The sequence below is a fragment of the Gobius niger genome (assembly GCF_951799975.1).
Source record: "Gobius niger genome assembly, chromosome: 7".
NCBI lineage: Eukaryota > Metazoa > Chordata > Actinopteri > Gobiiformes > Gobiidae > Gobius > Gobius niger.
The window spans coordinates 38,248,640-38,271,826 of NC_136858.1; the positions used below are offsets into that span (position 1 = coordinate 38,248,640).

A 23,187-nucleotide genomic window follows, 5' to 3' on the forward strand; every position below is an offset into this window, starting at 1 on the left:
CAGGCTGTTGTGCAGTTCCAAATAATTTGAGCGCACACAGCAGCACGGAGTTAGCCAGGTTACACGTAACCATATTTAAATAGGGAAAACGTGGAAGAGCTTGGTAGCTTCTATCTTGACCTGTTTTGGAGCTATAGAGGAGAGAGGGAGAGGCTAAATGCTAACGCCGTCTGCGCTGTGTTTACGTGACTGAAGATCAGACAGGTGCTAAAGAACTCGTCACAGCTCAGGTAAGAACATATCTCAGTATGGAAAAACGGTGGCCTGTTCCTTTAAGAGGTTTAACTAATGAAATCACAATACACTTGAACCACCACAGCTCACTCTCCTTCCTCCTCAGCTCAAACCTCGCTCTAAAACAAAGCATTTCTCATTTCAAATAAAGTTACCTCAAAGAAATGATTGACGTTGATGCGCCCGTCGGTGGAGAAGCTGTCGAACAAAACGTCCGCCGCCCTGAAGCAGAAACAAACACACAAATGGACTTTAACTAAGTCTCAGTTCATTCACGGTGATCAAAGCGCCTCACGCTCTCTTCCTGGACGGACTCTGGACCGGACTGAACCAGGTGTGAGCTCGGTCTTCGGGGGAGAGCGGGGCCTGGGGCAGAGGGGGCTTCAGGCACCCGTTAGAGCTGCAGACAGAGGGCGCTAGAGAGGGAGAGGAGACAGAGAGGGTTCAGATCATCATGGAAAACTTTGTCGTCTCGTGATCGGAAGGACTACAATGATGACAAACCTTCTGTTGGTCTGTAAATGCAGTAAATTAGAATAACTGCCTTGTATAAAATGTCTCTCTCAAAATGGCCGTAGTGAATGTGTTGAAATAGGCCTCTGTCTCTTTAAGAACCCCTTAACTCCCGCCTGAACCGAGCACGTTTTCTCCAGTTTGGCTTTACCCCAATCCGAAAGCTTCTGGAAAACAGCTGTGAAAATAGCGACAGAACTGAGACGAAAACAATGATGGAAATGTGACAAAAAAGTGAAAAAAACATTGGCAAAAAAGTGACAAAAAATGGATGAAAAAGTGGCAAAAATGTTACAAAAATGTGACAAGAAATTGACAAAAAAATGACAAAAATGTGATAAAAAAAAATGGTGAAAAAAAGACAAAAATTTGACAAAAATTTGACAAAAAATTGACAAAAACATGACAAAAAAAAAAGAAAAAAATGTGATAAAAAAAATGATGAAAAAATGACAAAAATGTGATATAAATTTGACAAAAACATGACAAAAAAAGACACACAAAAAAGACCAAAAATTGACAAAAAAATTGACAAAAAAATGGACAAAAAATGGACAAAAAAAGACAAAAAAAGACAAAAAAAAGACAAAAAAAGACAAAAAAAAGACAAAAAACGACAAAAATGTGAAAAAAACATAGGCAAAAAAAGTGACAAAAAATTGATGAAAAAGTGGCAAAAATGTTACAAAAAAATTACAAAAAAATTACAAAAATTTGATAAAAAATGGACAAAAATGTGACAAAAAAAATGATCAAAGGAGTTTTTTTTTCCATCATTTTTTTGTTGGGTATTCAACTCATTTTTGTAACATTTTTGTCATTTTTTTGTCAATTTTCTGTCAATTTTTTATACATTTTTTGTCACATTTTTTGTCGCATTTCTGTCATTTTTTGGTAAATTTTTTATCAAGTTTTTGTAACTTTTTTGTCACGTTTTGTCACATTTTTGTCCTCTTTTCGACCATTTTTTCTCAATTTCTTGTGACATTTTTGCCACTTTTTCATCCATTTTTCTCACTTTTCTGTCACATTTCCATCATTGTTCCAGTGTTTAACGCCTCATTTGAAAGGATGGATCTTTTTTTCCTCACATCATCAGATTTTTTTTTCCATCATTTTTTGGGGGGTTTTCAACTCCAACAGCTGCCCCCACGACCCGGCAACGGAAAAGTGGAAGAAAATGGATGGATCTGATTAAACGTAATGCTGACTAGAAAATGTATTAGAAGCTCTATGCCAAAGTTCTTTCTAGTGTATTTGGCTTTAGATTTCGCTAAAGCACCATTTTGCTAACGTGAGTCATGACATTAAACATTTGATTAATCATTTATTTGATGTTTAAGTACGGATTAAACACCTCGGAGCCGCATTAGACGGTTCTAACGCCCGACACAGTGTTGTTCCTCCTGCATTATAACGTCTAACGCGGCTCCTCGTTGTTTAATCCGCTTATACCAGGGTCCCACAAACCTAACATTTATAATAAATGTGTTTTTCATTGACTAAACTCACTAAATCTGCCAGACTACGGGACTATTTTGTGTGGGTTATTAGCCGGTCACTGAAGGCTGGTCTCAGAGCGAGTCATTCTCCGCAGCTATTACGAGGATCTCAGTCAGGCTCAACGACACAACATCAGCACAGAATCACAACACAACAGGACTAACCCGGAAACACTTTTCCCTGGAAGGAAACACCGATATGCGGCACTCGTGGGCAGGAGTCACAGAGCCGTGGGAAGATATCTTAGCTAGGGGGCGCTGAGGGACAAAATTTACCCCCAAAACGCTTTTTCTTTTTTTAACCTCTTAACTCCCGCCTGAACCGAGAGGATTTTTTCCCTCACATCATCAGATTGTTTTTTCATAATTTTTTTGTTGGGCATTCAACTCATTTTTGTAACTTTTTGGTCATTTTTTGTCAATTTTGTGTCACATTTTTGTCATTTTTTCGTGAATTTTTTATCAAATATTTATCACATTTTGTCACATTTTTGTCATTTTTTCGTGAATTTTTTATCAAATATTTGTCGCATTTTGTCAAATTTTTGTCATTTTTTTCGTATATTTTTTGTCAGTTTCTTGTGACATTTTTGCCACTTTTTCGTCAATGTTTTCTCACTTTTTCGTCACATTTCCATCATTGTTTTCGCCTCAGTTTTGTTGCTTATCACATTTTAGTCATTTTTGAAATCACATTTTTGTAATTTTTTTGGTCAATTTTTTGTCATTTTTTGTCATTTTTTGTCACATTTTTGTCATTTTTTCGTACATTTTCTGTCAATTTCTTGTCATTTTCTTCTGACATTTTTGTGACATTTTCGCCACCTTTTCATCATTTTTTTGTCACATTTTTGTCATTTTTTTGTAATTTTTCCGTCATTTTTTAAATTAATTTTTTGTCTTTTTTTGTCTTTTTTCATCATTTTTTTGTCACATTTTTGTCATTTTCTTGTGACATTTTTTCCACTTTTTCATCAATTTTTTGTCACATTTTTGTCACATTTTTGCCATTTATTCGTCATTTTTTCGTCATTTTTTTAATCAAAGTTTTTGAATTTTTTGGTCAAATTTTTGTCATTTTTTGTCACATTTTTGTCATTTTTTCGTAAATTTTCTGTCAATTTCCTTTTATTTTCTTGTGACATTTTTGTCAGTTTCTTGTGACATTTTTGCCACTTTTTCATCAATGTTTTCTCACTTTTTCGTCACATTTCCATCATTGTTTTCGCCTCAGTTTTGTTGCTTTTTTCCAGAAGCTTTTGGACTGGGGGTAAAGCCAAACTGGAGAAAACGTGCTCGGTTCAGGTGGGAGTTAAGGGGTTAATATTGCCTGCTGTTCCCAAACAACCACGGCCTTGAGGAGTTATTTCACTTTTACGCACACAACTTATTTAGCTCTGCAGGCGTCGATTCTAAATCAGTCCAGTTTACAAGATTGAAGCTGTAGTTCTGATGAAATGGAACATCCGACCCGCCCACACAACAGCTTTTAGACCCGATTTACTTACAATCTGTCATTCACGTTCAATATAACGACTGTTTTCACCTCCCGGGGAACATGGGAAATTCCCTAAAGAGTGAAGTGAAATGTGTCTCCTGCGATTCACCTGCAGAGCCCGGGCTGACCAGACTGACCGGCCGCTGCAGAGGGGTCAGAGCCTGTATGAGTCTGGGGGCGGGACGGGGCGCTCCTGCTGCATCCTGGGAAACCTGCGAAAAGAAAAACACCAACGAAGATCAAATACGTCTGCGCCTCCTCGACGCGGCAATAAAAGCTTCTCAGATCTTTCCAGGAGGCGGCGAGAAAATGAGAGACGAGGTAATTTGAAGGACTTTGAAGTGGAGGCGCTGACGGGACCGGGGCGAGTCCGGGCGAGTCGTACCTGCGGGGTCACGGAGGATCTGGGTCGACAGTCGTCCGTCGGCGCCGCGTCCTCTGGAAAGCGAGAGGAAACTGTTATAAACACGACACGAAGCCAGGTGTTTGCAGAGTCGCTTCAGGTCAGAGGAAAGGCTTCAGTTAAAGACTAGACTGCAGCTAATTGGCAACACACTCTGGGAAGAAAGTCACAACACATCAGGAAGAATTATACACTGTGGGGTATAATCAAGGTAAAAATGACTGGGATTAAGAAAACATGACTCTGCCAGTGGAATAAGATTATTATTATCATTTGACCTTTATTTAACCTTTAAAGTCCCACTGACATTTTGGTAATTTTTTCGTAAATTTTCAGTCAATTTCTTATCATTTTCTTGTGACATTTTTGTGACATTTTCGCCAATTTTCATCAATTTTTCGTCACATTTTTGTCACATTTCTGTCACATTTCTGTCATTTTTTTAATCAATTTTTTGTCATTTTTTTCACATTTTAGTCATTTTTTTGTCATTTTTTTAATGGAATTTTTGAAATTTTTTGGTCAAATTTTTGTCAATTTTTCGTACTTTTTCAGTCAATTTTTTGTCCTTTTTTAATCAAATTTTTGTAATTTTTTTGTCACATTTTTGTCATTTTTCGTAAATTTTCTGTCAATTTCTTGTCATTTTCTTGTGACATTTTTGTGACATTTTTGTGACATTTTTGTGACATTTTTGTGACATTTTCGCCACTTTTTCATAAATTTTTCGTCACATTTTTATCACATTTTTGTCACATTATTGTCATTTTTTGTAATTTTTTCGTCATTTTTTTAATCAATTTTTTGGTCAATTTTTTGTCATTTTTTGTGACATTTTTGTCATTTTTTCGTTGTTTTTTAAATCAAATTTTTGTCATTTTTTTGTACATTTTTTGTCAGTTTCTTGTGACCTTTTTGTGACATTTTCGCCACTTTTTCCATCAATTTTTTTTCTCTTCCAGAAGCTGTTACTGCGATAAACACAACACGTAGCCAGGTGTTTGCAGAGTCGCTTCAGGTCAGAGGAAAGGCTTCTGTTAATGACTAGACTGCAGCTAATTGGCAACACACTCTGGGAAGAAAGTCACAACACATCAGGAAAAATGATACACTGTGGGTGTAATCAAGGTTAAAATGACTGGGATTAAGAAAACATGACTCTGCCAGTGGAATAACATGTCTTTTCTTATTCTAATTATTATTATTTGACCTTTATTGAACCTTTAAAGTCCCACTGACATTTTTGTCATTTTTTGTCAAATTTTTTCGTCATTTTTTTAATCAAATTTTTGTCATTTTCTGTCAATTTTTTGTCATTTTCTTGTGACATTTTCGCCAATTTTTCATCAATTTTTCGTGACTTTTTTGTCACATTTTTGTCACATTTTAATCATTTTTTAAATCAAATTTTTGTAATTTTTTTTGTCAATTTTTTGTTGTTTTTTGTAACATTTTGTCACATTTTTGTCATTTTTTCGTCATTTTTTAAATCAATTATTTTTGTATATTTGGGTCAAATTTTTGTCATTTTTTGTCACATTTTTGTCATTTTTTCGTAAATTTTCTGTCAATTTCTTGTCATTTTCGTTGTGACATTTTCCATCAATTTTTCGTCACATTTTTGTCGTTTTTTCGTCATTTTTTTAATCCAATTTTTGTCATTTTTTGTCACATTTTTGTCATTTTTCGTACATTTTTTGTCAGTTTCTTGTGACATTTTTACCACTTTTTCCATCCATTTTTTTTTTCCAGAAGCTGTTACTGCGATAAACACTACACGAAGCCAGGTGTTTGCAGAGTCGCTTCAGGTCAGAGGAAAGGTTTCAGTTAAAGACTAGACTGCAGCTAATTGGCAACACACTCTGGGAAGAAAGTCACTGATACACTGTGGGGTGTAATCAAGGTTAAAATGACTGGGATTAAGAAAACATGACTCTGCCTGTGGAATAACATGTCTTTTCTTATTCTAATTATTATTATTTGACCTTTATTGAACCTTTAAAGTCCCACTGACATTTTTGTCATTTTTTGTCACATTTTTTCGTCATTTTTTTAATCAAATTTTTGTCATTTTTTCGTATATTTTCTGTCAATTTTTTGTCATTTTCTTGTGACATTTTTGCCACTTTTTCATCAATTTTTCGTGACTTTTTTGTCACATTTTTATCACATTTTTGTCATTTTTTAAATCAAATTTTTGTAATTTTTTTTTGTCCATTTTTTGTTGTTTTTTGTAACATTTTGTCACATTTTTGTCATTTTTTCGTCATTTTTTAAATAATTTTTTTTTGTATTTTTGGGTCAAATTTTTGTCATTTTTTGTCACATTTTTGTCATTTTTTTGTCATTTTTTTGTCATTTTTTCATCAATTTTTTGTCACATTTTTATAACATTTTTGTCATTTTTTCGTCATTTTTTTAATCAAAGTTTTGTCATTTTTTTGTCACATTTTTGTCATTTTTTCGTACATTTTTTGTCAGTTTCTTGTGACCTTTTTGTGACATTTTCGCCACTTTTTCCATCAATTTTGTTTTTTTACAGAAACTGTTACTGCGATAAACACTACACGAAGCGTAGCGATTTTTTGTCACATTTTTGTAATTTTTTCGTAATTTTTTTAATCAAAGTTTTGTCATTTTTTTGTCACATTTTTGCCACTTTTCCATCAATTTTTCATCACTTTTTTGTCACATTTCCATAGCTTTTTTCGTTCAGTTTTGCTGCTATTTTCACAGCTTTTTTCCAGAAGCTTTTGGATTGGGGTAAAGCCAAACTGGAGAAAATGTGCTCGGTTCAGGTGGGAGTTAAGGGGTTAATAAAATTTACAATATTATACTCAATTTGAGACATTTAAACTAATCAACAAGCAGGTCCGGATAAATAACAAACTGAGTAAAACAAACATGGACTAAACTAAATGAATTCGCTTTTCGGTCTAAACAATAAGAAGCGTCTCACATGTTGAGAAAGCGGCGCTCGACATTCTTTGGTGGATTTAACTTTAGAAACCTATTTAGTGGGCGGGGTCAGGCGGTCCCTCGGCCAATCAGAGGGCAGGGCAGGGGCTTAATTTAGAAACGACGCCCTCTTCAGGATGTCGCTGTTACCACTAATCACTGGGTGGGTTAAAGGGGACGCTATTCCTGACGCAGCACGGACATGAAGGCAACCAGGAAGTGACTCTGGGTACAACATGTTTTGGAGTATTTTCGAAGTATTCAACCACTAACCAGAGGCTCGACAGCTTCATCCGAGCCCCCTCCTCCAGACACATTTCTCGTACTTCGTGATATTCTGAAGGAGTTCGCTGAAGGAACTTTTAAAGAGGGGGTGTTCTGCTTTTTTCAGTCCCATAGCACCAGTCTATATCACGCTACAATGATGACAAACCTTCTGTTGGTCTGTAAATGCAGGAAATTAGAATAACTGCCTTGTATAAAATGAGACGAAAACAATGATGGAAATGTGACAAAAATGTGACGAAAAATTTGATGAAAAAATGACAAAAAATTGATAAAAATTTAACCAAAAAAATTGAAAAATTTGACAAAAAAATGACAAAAAAATGACAAAAAATTGACGAAAAATTGACAAAAAGTTGATAAAAAAATGACAAAAAAATTTGAAAAAATTGACTAAAAATGACAAAAAATGACCAAAAAAAATGACAAAAATTTGATAAAAAAATACAAAAAATTGACAAAAAAATTGATAAAAATGACAAAAATTTGACTAAAAATGACAAAAATTTGATAAAAAAATGACAAAAAAAAATGACAAAAAATGACAAAAAAAAAAGACAAAAAAATGACAAAAAATTGACAAAAAATTGATAAAAAAATAACGACAAAGTTACAAAAATGAGTTGAATACCCAACAAAAAAATGATGGAAAAAAAATCTGATGACGTGAGGAAAAAGATCCTCTCAGTTCAGGCGGGAGTTAAGAGGTTAAAGAGGGGGTGTTCTGCTTTTGTCAGTCCCATAGCACCAGTCTATATCTCACTACAATGATGACAAACCTTCTGTTGGTCTGTAAATGCAGTAAATTAGAATAACTGCCTTGTATAAAATGTCTCTCTCAAAATGGCTGTAGTGAATGTCTTGAAATAGGCCTCTGTCTCTTTAAGAACCTCTTAACTCCAGTTCAGCTTTACCCAAATCCTGTAGGCCAGTGTAACGTCTCATTTGAAAGCTAAGATCTACAAAACTCATCTAAATGGATCTCTTTCCTCACGTCGTCAGATATTTTTTTTTTAGATCAGATCATTTTTGGGGGGGGTTTCAACTAATTTTAGTAACTTTTTGTCAAATAGTGAATTTTTGGTTACTTTTCGTCATATTTTTGTCATATTTTTGTCATATTTTGTCATTTTTTGTCATATTTTTGTCTTTTTTTTGTCTTTTTTTGTCTTTTTTTTGTCTTTTTTTGGGTCATTTTTTGGTCTTTTTTTGGTCAATTTTTTGTCACATTTTTGTCATTTTTTTGTTAATTTTTTGTCAGTTTTTTGTCATATTTTTGTCATATTTTTGTCTTTTTTTGGTCTTTTTTGTCAATTTTTTGTCATATTTTTTGTCATTTTTTTGTCATTTTTTTGTCAATTTTTGTCGTTTTTTTGTCAAATTTTTGTTAATTTTTTGTCAGTTTTTTGTCATATTTTTGTCATATTTTTTGTCTTTTTTTGGTATTTTTTTTGTTTTTTTTTGTCATATTTTTGTCATTTTTTTGTCATTTTTTTGGTCAATTTTTGTGGTTTTTTTGTCATATTTTTGTCATATTTTTGTCATATTTTTGTCTTTTTTTGTCTTTTTTTGTCATTTTTTGGTCATTTTTTTGTCAATTTTTTGTCAATTTTTTATCCTATTTTTGTCATTTTTTTGTCAATTTTTGTCGTTTTTTTGTCGTTTTTTTGTTAATTTTTTGTCAGTTTTTTGTCATATTTTTGTCTTTTTTTGTCTTTTTTTGTCTTTTTTTGTCATTTTTTTGTCAATTTTTTTGTCAGAAGCTTTTGGATTGGGGCGTTCCTAGGAGGACTCAGGCAAACCTATCCCTAAAATGGCCGCCATCAGAGTTTTTACAGATTACTCAGAAATACGTGAATGTGCCAAGGCAACACTTCAGCCATGTTTTTAATGAGGGAGTGACAGAATAACATGATGGAAAGCTGGAAAAAGTACATTTTGCAAAATACCCCTCTTTAAAATAACCATTAAAGCCCGAGTCCAGACCTGTGGAGTCCTGGTCTTTGCTCGGCTCCAGGAGTTTGTTTCCGTCCAAACCTCCGTAGCGCTTCCTCCACTTTCGCCTCAGGGACGGAGTTCTCTGGAAACTGCACGAGAAAGTTTTACAAGACATGAAACAACAAAGCAGCTCTACAATAATATGTTGTATAAAGTAGGGTTCCAAAAGTGGAGGATGGGCTAATATCATTTGTGACCAGTGTTGGGCAAGATACTTTAAAATTGTAATATATTCTATAGTAGTAGTTTAAGCTTTAAAGCAGGACTAAGTAACTCTCACCCCTAGAGGCCATAACCGCCACTGCAGGTGTCGTAGCAAGTTGTGATTTTTTTACTCATTAATTGTCCGTGAGAGTAAATACTACGCTGACAGGAAAGACAAAGGGACAGAGGGTTATTATTCATCCAATTACACAATGGAGATAATTTTTTTCACTCAAACTTGGCTGTAAATACAGTTTAAAAGGGGCTAGATGCAAGTTGGCCATTTTATACTCACTACTGCCACCTCAGGTCATACGTGTAACTGCAGCTTCTATATTAAGCTCGTGCGGATTAACACCTTTCTGAGCGGCAGTGCAGGATTTTAGAGGCAGTTGTGGTGAACAGGTCTGAGCTCATTCTACACATTAGGAGATGGAGGAACATGTAGGGGGAGGAAAACACTTCATTTTAACATTTTTACTGTATAGTCCCTTTAAAGTGGCGCTAGCACACAGTTAGCCTGTTAGCTCCTTCTTCGTGATTCCATTAGTGTGTATTGGTGGCTCCGGTCCGGTGGCAGTCAAGTTGCAATTGTGGTTTTGTGGCCAGAGACACCAGGGGGCGATGAAAGACCCTCCAATCATCCCATAAACACTTGTGTTACCCCCACAGGGACTACGGGGAGGGTTTATTAAGGTAAACACGTTACTTAGTACTGCATGTCCTAATGTGTAGAACACACGAGCTTAATAAAGAAGCTGCAGTTACATGTATGACCTGAGGTGGCAGTAGTGAGTAAACAATGGCCAACTTGCATCTAGAGAAAAATACGAGCTACAAAACTTGCTGCTGAACATATTTCCACTGAAATTATGAAGCAAATAATGTCCACAAGTAACAGCATGTTATAAAAAAATACATTAATTAGATTAGATTAATGACCTGCTGGAATCAAGCCATCTCAGGCCTTAACCCGTTACATGCCGGCGATCAGGGAGATATGTTTAGGTTTGGTTTAGGATCGGCAAGTGTGATGTAAGTTGTTCTTCACTCACACAGGGATTATTCAAACATGTGACAAAAATTCAACAAAAATGTGACAAAAATTCAACAAAAAAGTGACAAAAATTCAACAAAAAAGTGACAAAAATTCAACAAAAAAGTGACAAAAATTCAACAAAAATGTGACAAAAATTCAACAAAAATGTGACAAAAATTCAACAAAAAAGTGACAAAAATTCAACAAAAAAGTGACAAAAATTCAACAAAAATGTGACAAAAAATCAACAAAAATGTGACAAAAAATCAACAAAAAAGTGACAAAAATTCAACAAAAAAGTGACAAAAATTCAACAAAAAAGTGACAAAAATTCAACAAAAATGCAACAAAAATGTGACAAAAATTCAACAAAAATTCAACAAAAATTCAACAAAAATTCAACAAAAATTCAACAAAAAAGTGACAAAAATTCTACAAAAAAGTCAAAAAAATCACACAGATCTTACACATATTTTTGGAAACTAGAAGGTCTTGGCTTTCAAATGAGGCCTTGCACTGGCACATACGCTGGAACTCTTCATCCTTAAACCTAACCCTACGCTGGCAGATACAGAAAACAGCTTAATAAATGTGATTCAAGGCCATGTCAGACGTTTTGCTGCTTGAAATCATTGAAAGCTGTGAATTCACAAAAGGGGGTGGTCGGCCAATCATTCACCGACCCACCACAGTCATGTCAGTAGGTGTCAGTGAGTGTCTTGCTCAAGTGCACGACCTCATTCCACCACATGAACCGCTGATCTGAAACACTTTTTTTTTTTGCTGAGTGTCCGTTTCCTTTGTGTTGGCGGCTGCCACGTCTCAGCCTGTCCTTCAGCGACTCACGAGGAATGTAAACCTGGAACGCCTTAAAAAACTGAGCCAACGCGGAACCACCAACAGAGAGACTCGCACTGATCAGCAAATACTCTACATGTAAGCCAGATATGAAATACTCAACATGTAATCCAGATATCACAGTGTTGGTGATGTATGTTCTGTATATTTATGGTTGAGCCAGTTTGACCTGAGTCTACACTGAAAAAATAATCACCTTAACCTCTTAACTCCCGCCTGAACCGAGAGGATCTTTTTCCTCACGTCAGCAGATTTTTCTCCATCATTTTTTTTGTTGGGTATTCAACTCATTTTTGTCACTTTTTGGTCATTTTTTGTCACATTTTTGACATTTTTAGAATGTATTTTTTGTTACATTTTTGTCATTTTTTTGTCACATTTTGTCATTTTTTGGTAATTTTTGGTAATTTTTTGACATTTTTCCGTCAATTTTTTTTATCAATTTTTTATCAATTTTTTGTCATTTTTTTGTCACATTTTTGTCTTTTTTTTGGTCAATTTTTTGTCTTTTTTTGTCAAATTTATGTTATTTTTTGGTCACATTTTTGTCATTTTTTCATCCATTTTTTGTCACTTTTTTGTCAATGTTTTCTCACATTTTTGTCTTTTTTTTTTGTCAAATGTTTGTAATTTTTTGTCACATTTTTGTCTTTTTTTTTGTCAAATTTTTGCCATTTTTTCGTCCATTTTTTGTCAATTTCCTGTGACATTTTTGTGACATTTTTACCACTTATTCATCAATTTTTCGCCCTTTTTTGTCAATGTTTTCGTCTCAGTTTTGTTGCTATTTTCACAGCTTTTTTCCAGAAGCTTTTGGATTGGGGTAAAGCCAAACTGGAGAAAATGTGCTCGGTTCAGGTGGGAGTTAAGGTGTTAAAGGAGTTAGATGCAAGTTGGCCATTTTATACTCACTACTGCCACCTCAGGTCACACGTGTAACTGCACCTTCTACATTAAGCTCGTGCGTGACGGCAGTTGTGGTGAAAAGGTCTGAGCTCATTCTACACATTAGGACATTGTTGGAACAAGTAAAGGGAGGAAAATACATAATCACTTTAAAACTCCGTCCCTTTAAGGAATTAAGAGATTAAATCTAAAGATCAATCGGGTTTGGTCTCGCCTTAGATCAGATTTGTCAATGGAACAAACTTCTTCTTTCTCCTCAAGTAAAAAAGAAATATTTTGAAAAGTAGAAGTGAATTTGTCTGAAGTGGGATTTATACTCGTACAATTCACACTTTTATCTTAGATTCATTCAAACTGACAAAAATTTAACAATAACCCCTTAACTCCCACCTGAACCGAGCACATTTTCTCCAGTTTGGCTTTACCCCAATCCAAAAGCTTCTGGAAAAAAAGGTGTGAAAATAGCAACAAAACTGAGACGAAAACAATGATGGAAATATGACAAAAAAGTGACGAAAAATGGATGAAAAAGTGGCAAAAATGTCACAAAAATGTCACAAAAAATTGACCAAAAAATTGACCAGAAAAATGACGAAAATGTGACAAAAAATGACCAAAAAAGACAAAAATGTGAAAAAATTTGACAAAACAATTTCTAAAATTTGACAAAAAAAGACAAAAATGTGTCAAAAAATGCCAAAAATTGGACAAAAAAAGACAAAAATGTGTCAAAAAATGCCAAAAATTTGATAAAAAATTGACGAAAAAATGACAAAAATGTGACAAAAAAATTGCAAAAAATGTGATAAAAACTTAACAAAGAAATGACAAAAATGTGTCAAAAAATGTCAAAAAAATGATAAAAAATGTGACAAAAAATGACTAAAAAATGTGTCAAAAAATGTGACAAAAAATTTGACAAAAAATGACAAAAAAATGACAAAAATGTGACAAAAAAGTGATAAAAATTTGACAAAGAAATTACAAAAATTGATAAAAAGTTGATGAAAAAATGACAAAAAATGTGACAAAAAATGTGACAAAAAATGACAAAAATGTGATTAAAAAATGACAAAAAATTACAAAAATAATGAATTGAAGTTGAATACCCAACAAAAAAATGATGGAAAAAAGAATCTGATGACGTGCGGAAAAAGATCCTCTCGATTCAGGCGGGAGTTAAGAGGTTAAAAAGCCTTTACTGAAGAAATTTTACATCATTCATGTCATTGAAATGCTCATTTTTCCAGTGTATCATGTTTATTTTTCATTTTACACTGAAAAAAAAAAATCATTCCAAGGAAGAAACGACATAAATCTTGATAAAGAGATTCAATCTAAAAATGTAGTAGACCTGGTCGGGTCTTAGACAGGATGTGATGAAGACTTTCTTTTCTTGATTCAGCTAAAAAAAACATACTTTTAAAGGTAAAGTTACTGATTTCAAGGTGGGATTCATGCTCGTTACATTCACATTAGATTAGTTCAAACCAACTCAAACTCAACATAAGGCTCCTGAATTAAAGTAGTGTTAAGTCATTTATCTAATTGAAGGTGGTGCTTTTTCTATTGTCGGCCATTTTAATTAAAAGCCTGTCTATGTTTCCTGTTGCACCAAAGACAATTCCTAGTTTGTAAACCTCTCACCGGCAAATTATTCTCATTCTATCAAAGCATGAAGACCCTACAATCACACAGGCAGCACCACCATTTAGCCAATAGATAAAATTACAAAAGTACAATAAACTTTCAAAACTTCATCCATATTTTATACCATAATCTGGTTTAAATCTGATAAAGAAGTCAACAAATGAAATGAAAATGCTAACATTGATTTCCCTGCTACAATAGTTGATTTGACCCATTCAAGATTTAATTGTGATCCTTTATATACAATAATCCTTAATCCTTAAAACATCAAAAAGCTCCTGAACCCAAACACGTCCTTACCAGAGAAACGAGCCGTCCTCTGCCTCCAGACTCTGGGTGTTCTCCATGGCAGACGCTGATGTTTCAGGGTGTTCAGAGGGTGTTCAGAGTGTGTTCAGAGCCTGTGTGTCCTCGGGCTGTGCAGAGTTTCTGATGAATGAGAGTCTGAGAGAAAAAGAGGAGGAGGAGGAGGAGGAGGAGGAGGAGGAGGAGGAGGAAGTCTGAAAGTGCTGTAGACCAGACACTCCCAGCAGTGCTTTAGTGTTCAACATCTGTTTTACCACAATTAACGAGAGAGAGGGAGAGAGAGAGTGAGAGGGAGAAGAAGAGAGAGGGAGAGAGAATAAGAGAGAAGGAGAAGAGAGAGAGGGGGGAGACAGACACACACATAGAGATGCCTGAGGAGCTGCTGATGTGACAGAAACACAGGCAGTTATGGGGTTTTACTCAAAGAAAATACTTATGTAACTTTGAAGTCGCCCTAAGAACACGGAAAAACATCCGTCAACTCAAGAGAAAGAGCATTAATGAATCAGATGATTTTACTCATGTAGCCTGTTGTAGCCTGTATTCATTCAGTAAACACATAACTGCAAATAATAATAGTTATTTGATTTGATGGTTTACATTTGTAGTTGATTCTATCTGTCTACTACAAATATTAACTATGGCAAAAGCCTAGTTTTAGTAGAACAAAATCAACTATTGCAGCGATATAGTACAAACACTGTACCTGCAGTGACTTTACCTCATTCATTTGTTAACCAAGAAAATGCCACCTTAGATCATTTTGAAAGTGTTCATTCTTTTATCAGTCAATTTCTAACATGTACCTTTGTTGACGTCAACAACCAATGCAGTAAAAGTCGGAGGCTGCTTCCGAAACGGTCAGATTGCTAAGAGCTCTTACGCCAAACCGGATGTGCGTCAGCGTCCGCCATGGCAAGTTGCCTCCGAATTGGTCTGTCAGTTAGGAAGGAGTTAGGAAAAGGAGCCTTGATGCTAACTATCATGGCCACTTTAGCATAGGGACCTCTGATGCTAACTATCATAGCCACTTTAGCATAGGGACCTCGGATGCTAACTAACCAGTGATTAGGAGCTATGTGCCGTCCCACAAGCCACTGCGCCAAACCCCCCCACCCAATAATAATTAAAAATTAAGATTCTGCACAAGCCAAACTTTATAAAAGTGATAAATCCATGTTGTCGTCCCCACAGCTCAGTCACATGTCAGTGTTAAAGAGGAAACTCAGGAAACAGATTAAATGCTTTTGTTTTCATTTAGAAGAAACTTAAGCCACATGGATCATTTGCATAATGTAGTTTTAAGAAACAGCTGTTGAAATAAAATAACACAAAGGGAAATGTTTGGTTCATTTGGATTTATTTTTCTCCTTAAATGTCTTTGTTTGGACACTATGTTGTTGTTGGACACTAGGGGGCGACATGCACTTTTGTTTAACCTGCACTCCACCAATAACTTTAAAGAAGAAGAAAAACAGCTGTTGGTGATGTCACTTCCCTTTCCCCTGTTTAAGGACGGACGGATTGTTCAAATGCTGCTGAAGCTCTAGTTCACTAACTGCATAGATCTAACAGTCGACCCCATGAAAGGTTAAGGAGTTAGTTGCTAGTGTTAGTGCTTAGAGGCTACAATTTGATGGTTTCGGATTGAGCCGGAAACTTCATGTGTTTCCTTAACTTTGCGAAAGGAGTGAAACAGCGCCCCCCATTTGATCATGGTGGCCAAAACATGCACTGCAGCCACATTTGCCATTGAGAATTAGTAGGGAAAGCTGCAGACCCGGAGCCGAGACAAATACCGTGAAGCGAATCCACAGTGAGAGTGCGCCCTCTCCTGGTAAAGACGGATATACGACGGCATTAGGTCTTGGGAAGATTGATTTGATCAACTCAACGAACGTGAGACTTTAACCGAGATATTTCATTTTTTGATTTCTTATGAACCAGTTTTGAAATCGTAGATGCGTAGTTGTAAATTAGTAAAATCAATAAAAAAAATCCCAATTACATGCCATCCAAAAAATGTAATTGCAGGCTGTGAAGTAAATACATAATTTATTCATAATGATGTATTAAGGGTACTTTTTACTTTCTGTGGTAAATTACTGCATATTCTAATTTGAAAGAATCTTGACCAGGACAGTCTTGAGATTTTTGATCTCAACGAGTTTTATCCTGGATAAATAAAGGACAAAAAAAATAAAAAGTTATGGCACCATTATTAATGGCACATAGTTGCATGTATATGTCATTCCAGACTAGTTTTGACCATATTATTATTATTATTATTATTATTATTATTATTATTATTATTATTATTATTATTATTATTATTATTATTATTATCATCATTATCATTATCATCATTAGCCCAGAATTACAACATTTGATTTTTACACATTAATGACATCAGTGTTGATCTTTTGTTTTGCTGCTGAATTTAGGAAACAGGGACGACCCTGACGGTACAAATATTACTTTTTACTTTGTTTTGCATCTGCAAACTAACATTATTAACCCGATTTCTCTCCTTTTTTAATTTCATTAAAAAACAAAACAAATAATAGTACATGTCGCCTAAACTAAGCTACATGTCAACACATTCTAAATCACACAAAATAATCCCAACGACACAACTGTAAAACACGAGCTAAATACCGTCGTATATCTGTCTTTGCCAGCAGAGGGCGCACTATCGCGGTGGATTCGCTTTTCACGGTAGATTTGTCTCGGCTCCGGGTCTGCAGCTAAACATTATTGTTGAGAATATAGTATTAACCATATGCGACGCAAAAGTGGGTCACTCTCTGGCGGGCCAACGTTCTTTGGGCACCTCTGGTAGAAAATGTAGACTCAAAGAAAGACAAGATAAATGTGCAAACAAGTAATAACGATAGAATAAAGGCGTCTTTTATAGCCTACAAGGAATTATAACTTTAAGAAAGAAAGAAAAATTATGAATAAACAAAATTATAGCAAAATATAAAACATCTAAATTGTTTCGGTTTAGTGGGAGGCGATTGAGCTATCTTATTTTGAAAACCGGAAGTGCCCGTGTTTACGTTAGCATACTGCCCCGTGTGAATGCTAGCAGCAGGCTAAAGCTTTAGATGTTTCCCCGCACATCTTTAGCTCTACGAAGCTTTATAAAAACACAAATCATATATAAATCGTGTCGCACTTTACCTCCATGCACCTTCCTTGTTCCGGTTTGTCCCCGGTGTTTCCCGCGGTCATCGTTAGTTTGCAGTAAAGAGCGGCTCAGCTCAAAGAAGAGTCCAATGCCTAAAAAAAAAGACAAATCGGTCAGTTTTTCTTTATTCTTTTTCCAGTATCGACTAATTCTACCAATAAATGTGTTTAAATATGAACATTGTGGATCTGTAGAAGATGGGGAGTGGGTCCTGCTTTGTTTTACAGCACAATAATATTAAGGTTATATACTTTATGAGTGAGGGGAGGATGTAGTATCAGACTATAGTGGTGAAGAATGAGCTGAGTTAACCTCTTAACTCCCGCCTGAACCGAGATCTTTTTCCTCACGTCATCAGATTTTTGTCCATCATTTTTTTGTTGGGTATTCAACTCATTTTTGTAGCTTTTTTGTCATTTTTTTTGTCCATTTTTTGTCCGATTTTTGTCATTTTTTCGTCCATTTTTCATAAATTTTTTGTCACATTTTTGTAATTTTTTTGTCAAATTTTTGTAATTTTTTCGTAATTTTTCTTAAATTTTTCATCAATTTTTTGTCACTTTTTTGTCACTTTTTTGTAATTTTTTAGTAATTTTTTAGTAATTTTTTAGTAATTTTTTTGTCAAATTTGTGTCATTTTTTGGTCATTTTTTGGTCACATTTTTGTCATTTTTCGTCAATTTTTTCTTCAATTTTTTCTTCAATTTTTTCTTCAATTTTTCATCCATTTCTTGTCACTTTTTTGTCACATTTTTGTCATTTTTTTGTTATTTTTCTGTCAAATTTGTGTCATTTTTTCGTAATTTTTCTTAAATTTTTCATCAATTTTTTGTCACTTTTTTGTCATTTTTTTATCCATTTTTTGTCAATTTTTTGTCATTTTTTGGTCATCTTTTGGTCACATTTTTGTCATTTTTCGTCCATTTTTGTCAATTTCTTGTGACATTTTTGTGACATTTTTGCCACTTTTTCATACATTTTTCCTTGCTTTTTTGTCATTTTTTCGTCCATTTTTTTGTCAATTTCTTGTGACATTTTTTTGACATTTTGGCCACTTTTTCATCAATTTTTCATCACTTTTTTGTCACATTTACATCATTGTTTTCGTCTCAGTTTTGTTGCTATTTTCACAGCTTTTTTCCAGAAGCTTAATCGAGCAGCCCTAGTAATTTTATTTTTTTCTTTTATTAGTTGCAGGCCCCATGGGACATTTGGATCTATAAGGGGCACACTTTCAGGAAACTTTGGAGTTTTTGTAGTACATTTATACTATAGTATAAACCAATGTGGTCATTATCAAAGCAAAAATGCACGCACTGAATGACTGTGATATGAACGCTGTAAACTGTGAGTGAGTCATAGATTCCTGAAGTAGAAAGTGCTTTTATCGTGTGAGCTTCTGTGTATTGTTCTGTATATATTTTATGAACTTTTGTAAGTATAACAGTGTGTCCCTGTCCGGGGACTGCGTGTGGAAATAAGCATTTTTTTTGCTATAACCTGGCACATGACATCTCTTCTCTCTTAGACTAATGTTGTTTGTGCATTGTCCCTGAAGATACTGTTCATGCTAGCCGGTAGCATGCTAACATCTTGAGCTGCTTGTGTTTTTACTTCTTGAGCAATGATCAGTTGTTTTTCATTTTGATCCTGAGTAAAGATATTGTTACATGTTCCAAGATTATGTTGCCCCCGTGAAGACAGACACAGGCTGGGATGTAACATTTGGGCTTTATTCTGTAAACAGACAAATATAGTTTTCAGACGCGGCTCTGCCTTTCGGGACGTCAGTTGAAAACCTGACGCAGAACTGAGCTAACTCTGCGCGAGACCGGGGACGTCAGTCTCTGATACATATTCTGCTACAAAAAGAAAAACAACCTTAAACTTGGCATAAGAATTACTAGTTACAGATCTCCAGCTCACTAAATGTGCTCAACTGCTTCAAAACACCAATGTGTGTCAACAATATGAAACAACAATGAAAATATCGGACCAACGTCTTTTGTAACCAGACGCTAACGGTAGCTCGCGGCGGTTGTCGTTTTGTACAAAGAACAGCCAAAACATACAATTCTCATAAATGAAACATCTTCTCAAAATTAACAATTGTCCCACTAATGTTACCCGTACAGTGCTTCATGTACTCAACCCACCTGTAAACAGACAGTAGTACTGCATAATTCTACTTCGGTATTCAAAATGGCCGCCATAACAACAAAAGTCACATGACTGAAAAGCATGTATTACAGAACAGCCACTGCCTAAATCAGCCTAAACTAATCAGACTGTGTGTGTCATGAACAGGGGAAGGGACAAGCGGCTGTGGCCAAAACAGACCCTGAACCTCCAGGACCAGTTTCTAAAGACAAGAGCGGGTCCGTAACCATCGCAGTCCACGCCAAACCAGGCTCCAAACTCAGCGCCATCACCGGTACTAAACTTTGAGTCACTTTTTATTCATAAACAACAGCATCAAGCTCTAGTATTATCAAGCTACACTACCTTTCACAGTCTCACCGCTGCTATAACTGAGCTGGATGTTCGTTTTGTTATAGATGTGTCTGCGGAGGCGGTGGGCGTCGCCATTGCAGCGCCCCCTACAGACGGGGAGGCCAACGCTGAGCTCATTCGGTTTCTGTCTGAAGTCCTCGGCCTGAAGAAGAGTCAGATCACACTGGACAAGGTTTGTAAGGAGGTCAACATTTTTAGAAGAAAAAACAAGACACGCTTTCAACAAAATGTGCTATTTAAATTTCTTTAAAAGCCTTGAAGGAGCCATTTCATTTACCTTTTTAATCAGATTTTTTTAAACCCTTAACTCCCACTTGAACAGAGAGCATTTTCTCCAGTTTGGCTTTACCCCAATCCAAAAGCTTCTGGAGAAAAGGTGGGAAAAGAGCGACAGAACTGAGACGAAAACAATGATGAAGATGTGACAAAAAAGTGAGAAAACTTAGACAAAAAAAGGACAAAAAATGAACAAAAAATTGATGAAAAATTTAGAAAAAATAATGAAAAAGTGGCAAAAATGTCACAAAAATGTCACAAAAAACTGACAAAAAACTGACAAAAAATTTAGAAAAAATAATGAAAAACTGGCAAAAATGTCACAAAAAATTGACAAAAAAGGACAAAGAAATTGACAAAAAAGTGAGAAAACTTAGACAAAAATGTGACAAAAAAATTATTTAAAAAATGACAAAAAAGTGAGAAAACTTAGACAAAAAACTTAAATACTTAATAAATACTTAATAAAAAATGACAAAAATGTCACAAAAAATTGACAAAAAATGATGCAGATGTGACAAAAAAATGAAAAAACTAAAATTAACAAAAATGTGACAAAAAAATTATGAAAAAATGACAAAAAATGTGACACAAAACTGACAAAAAAGCACAAAAAATTGACGAAAAATTTAGAAAAAAGTGGCAAAAATGTCACAAAAATGTCACAAAAATGTCACAAAAAATGGACAAAAAATGATGAAGATGTGACAAAAACGTGAGAAAACTTTGACAAAAAACTGACAAAAAATTAACAAAAATGTGACAAAAAAAATTATGAAAAAATGACAAAAAATGACAAAAAGTGAGAAAACTTCAACAAAAACTGACAAAAAAGGACAAAAATTTAGAAAAAATAATGAAAAAGTGGCAAATATGTCACAAAAAAGGACAAAAAAATTGACAACAAATTATGAAAATGTGACAAAAATTTGACAAAAAAGTTACAAAAATGAGTTGAAAACCCCCAAAAAATGCTGGAAAAAAAATCTGACGACGTGAAGAAAAAGATCCATTTAGATGAGTTTTGTAGATCTTAGCTTTCAAATGAGGCGTTACACTGGCCTTACAGGATTTGGGTAAAGCTGAACTGGAGAAAATGCTCTCGGTTCAGGCGGGAGTTAAGAGGTTAAAGAAGGTTTACTTCGTACAAACGTTGCATTAATAAAGGAACGCTGTTGCAAGTATACAGTGTGCCAGAGAAACTGAAAAAAATTAACAAAAATGTGACAAAAAAATGACGAAAAATTTAGAAAAAATAATGAAAAAGTGGCAAAAATGTCACAAAAAATGGACAAAAAAGGACAAAAAAATGGACAAAAAAGTGACAAAAAAATTTACAAAAATGTGACAAAAAATCATTTAAAAAATGACAAAAATGTGACAAAAATGTGACAAAAATGTGACAAAAAAGTGAGAAAACTTTGACAAAAAAAGGACAAAAAATTAACAAAAAATTTACGAAAAATTTTGAACAAATTATGAAAAAGTGACAATAAATTGACAAAAAAGGACAAAGAAGAAGAAGCTGTGTTTCTCTCTTTTTCTCTTTAAAGGTCTGTCTCATGAACCATATGAGTAAAAAGACAGATTTATGTTTGTAATTATTAGACAATAAATTCATTGAAAATACCAATTTCTGGTCTAAAACATTATGTAGCTTTGGCTGAAATTGACCACATTTTTTGCTTATACGTTGCCTGTTTTGTCCAGTTTTCTTTCCTCTGTTTGATCAAACCCTAAGAAAACATCCGGGCATTAAAATGGCATTAAAAAGCATTACAGTTGACCTTGTTCTACCTTTATAAACCCTGAATAGAAACTTTATCATCGAGAGCATTTTGCGCCGCATTCTTCCAGTTTCAGTCATTTATATTTTGTAACTTTATTGTAATTATTTATACTAACACGTTGTGTGTTTAGGGCTCGAGGTCGAGAGACAAAGTGATCAAACTGGACTCGTCTCTCGCCCCGGAGGACGTGCTGCAGAGGCTTAAACAGGCCTGAACTCAACACTGCCGTACGGGACAATGACATAAAAGAACATGAAGAAGATGCTGTGAAGAGTCGCAGTTAGCTCATCGCTAACACTGCAGCACCAGGGCGGGACTGGGACTGAAAACCAGCCCTGGACTCTGGTCAGCCTGGCCCAAATGAGCGTAAATGTGACACTTCCACAAATACACATGTGAACCTCTGACCCCCCGCCTTAACCCAGAGCATTTTCTCCAGTTCGGCTTTGCCCAAATCTAAAAGCTTCTGTAAAAAAGGTGTGAAACATGTCCGGGAAACATGTCCCCCGCGCCCTGTACGTGGATCTGGAGCCTTCTGTGGTCGGTGGGTAAAAATAATGATGCTTCAGTTGTAGTTGCTTCACAAGTGACAAAACTGAGACGAAAACAATGATGGAAATGTGACAAAAAAGTGAGAACAGTTTGACAAAAGGTGACAAAAAATGGGACGAAAAAATGACAAAAAATGATTTAAAAAAATGGACAAAAAATGACAAAAATGTGATTAAAATTTGACAAAAAAAACTGAGACGAAAACAATGATGGAAATGTGACAAAAAATTGATTAAAAAATGGACGAAAAAATGACTAAAATTTGACCAAATTTGACAAAAAAATTACAAACATTGACAAAAAATGGACAAAAAAATGGACAAAAAAATGACAAAAATGTGACAAAAAATTACAAAAATTTACAAAAATTTGATTAAAATTTGACAAAAAAAAAGACAAAAAAGTGACCAAAAAAGTGACGAAAAATGTCACAAAAATGACAAAAAAATGACCCAAAAAAATGGCAAAAAAGTGACAAAAAATCTATAAAAAATTGACAAAAAAATGA

General features: G+C 34.7%; 2 protein-coding genes across 2 annotated transcripts in view; one reads left to right on the top strand and one right to left on the bottom strand.

Moving 5' to 3' along the window:
• Positions 1 to 14,412, bottom strand: part of glsl (glutaminase like) — a gene marked incomplete at its 3' end in the record, with an annotated part of 28,504 nt that extends 14,092 nt beyond the window's left edge. The window contains exons 1-6 of the mRNA XM_079560007.1: positions 14,349 to 14,412; positions 9,380 to 9,480; positions 4,133 to 4,185; positions 3,857 to 3,959; positions 530 to 650; positions 390 to 456 (exon numbers count right to left, since the gene is read on the bottom strand). Coding sequence (XP_079416133.1) covers positions 390 to 456; positions 530 to 650; positions 3,857 to 3,959; positions 4,133 to 4,185; positions 9,380 to 9,480; positions 14,349 to 14,395 — 492 coding nt within the window. The 5' untranslated portion in view covers positions 14,396 to 14,412. The remainder of the gene's footprint in view (positions 1 to 389; positions 457 to 529; positions 651 to 3,856; positions 3,960 to 4,132; positions 4,186 to 9,379; positions 9,481 to 14,348) is intronic.
• A 3,027-nt stretch (positions 14,413 to 17,439) lies between these two features.
• Positions 17,440 to 22,375, top strand: cUnh15orf40 (chromosome Un C15orf40 homolog). The gene is made up of 4 exons (XM_079560196.1): positions 17,440 to 17,659; positions 19,855 to 19,981; positions 20,106 to 20,233; positions 22,258 to 22,375. The coding sequence occupies exons 1-4, from the start codon at positions 17,465 to 17,467 to the stop codon at positions 22,339 to 22,341; spliced, it is 534 nt and encodes a 177-aa protein (XP_079416322.1). The 5' UTR covers positions 17,440 to 17,464; the 3' UTR covers positions 22,342 to 22,375.
• Positions 22,376 to 23,187: the final 812 nt, after the last annotated feature.

Coding starts and splice junctions, on each gene's coding strand:
- cUnh15orf40 (XM_079560196.1), top strand. CDS start 17,465: ATGTTTCCCCGCACATCTTTAGCTCTACGAAGCTTTATAAAAACACAA. Junction 19,982..20,105: donor CAAACTCAGCGCCATCACCG/GTACTAAACTTT, acceptor GTTTTGTTATAG/ATGTGTCTGCGGAGGCGGTG. Junction 20,234..22,257: donor GTCAGATCACACTGGACAAG/GTTTGTAAGGAG, acceptor TTGTGTGTTTAG/GGCTCGAGGTCGAGAGACAA.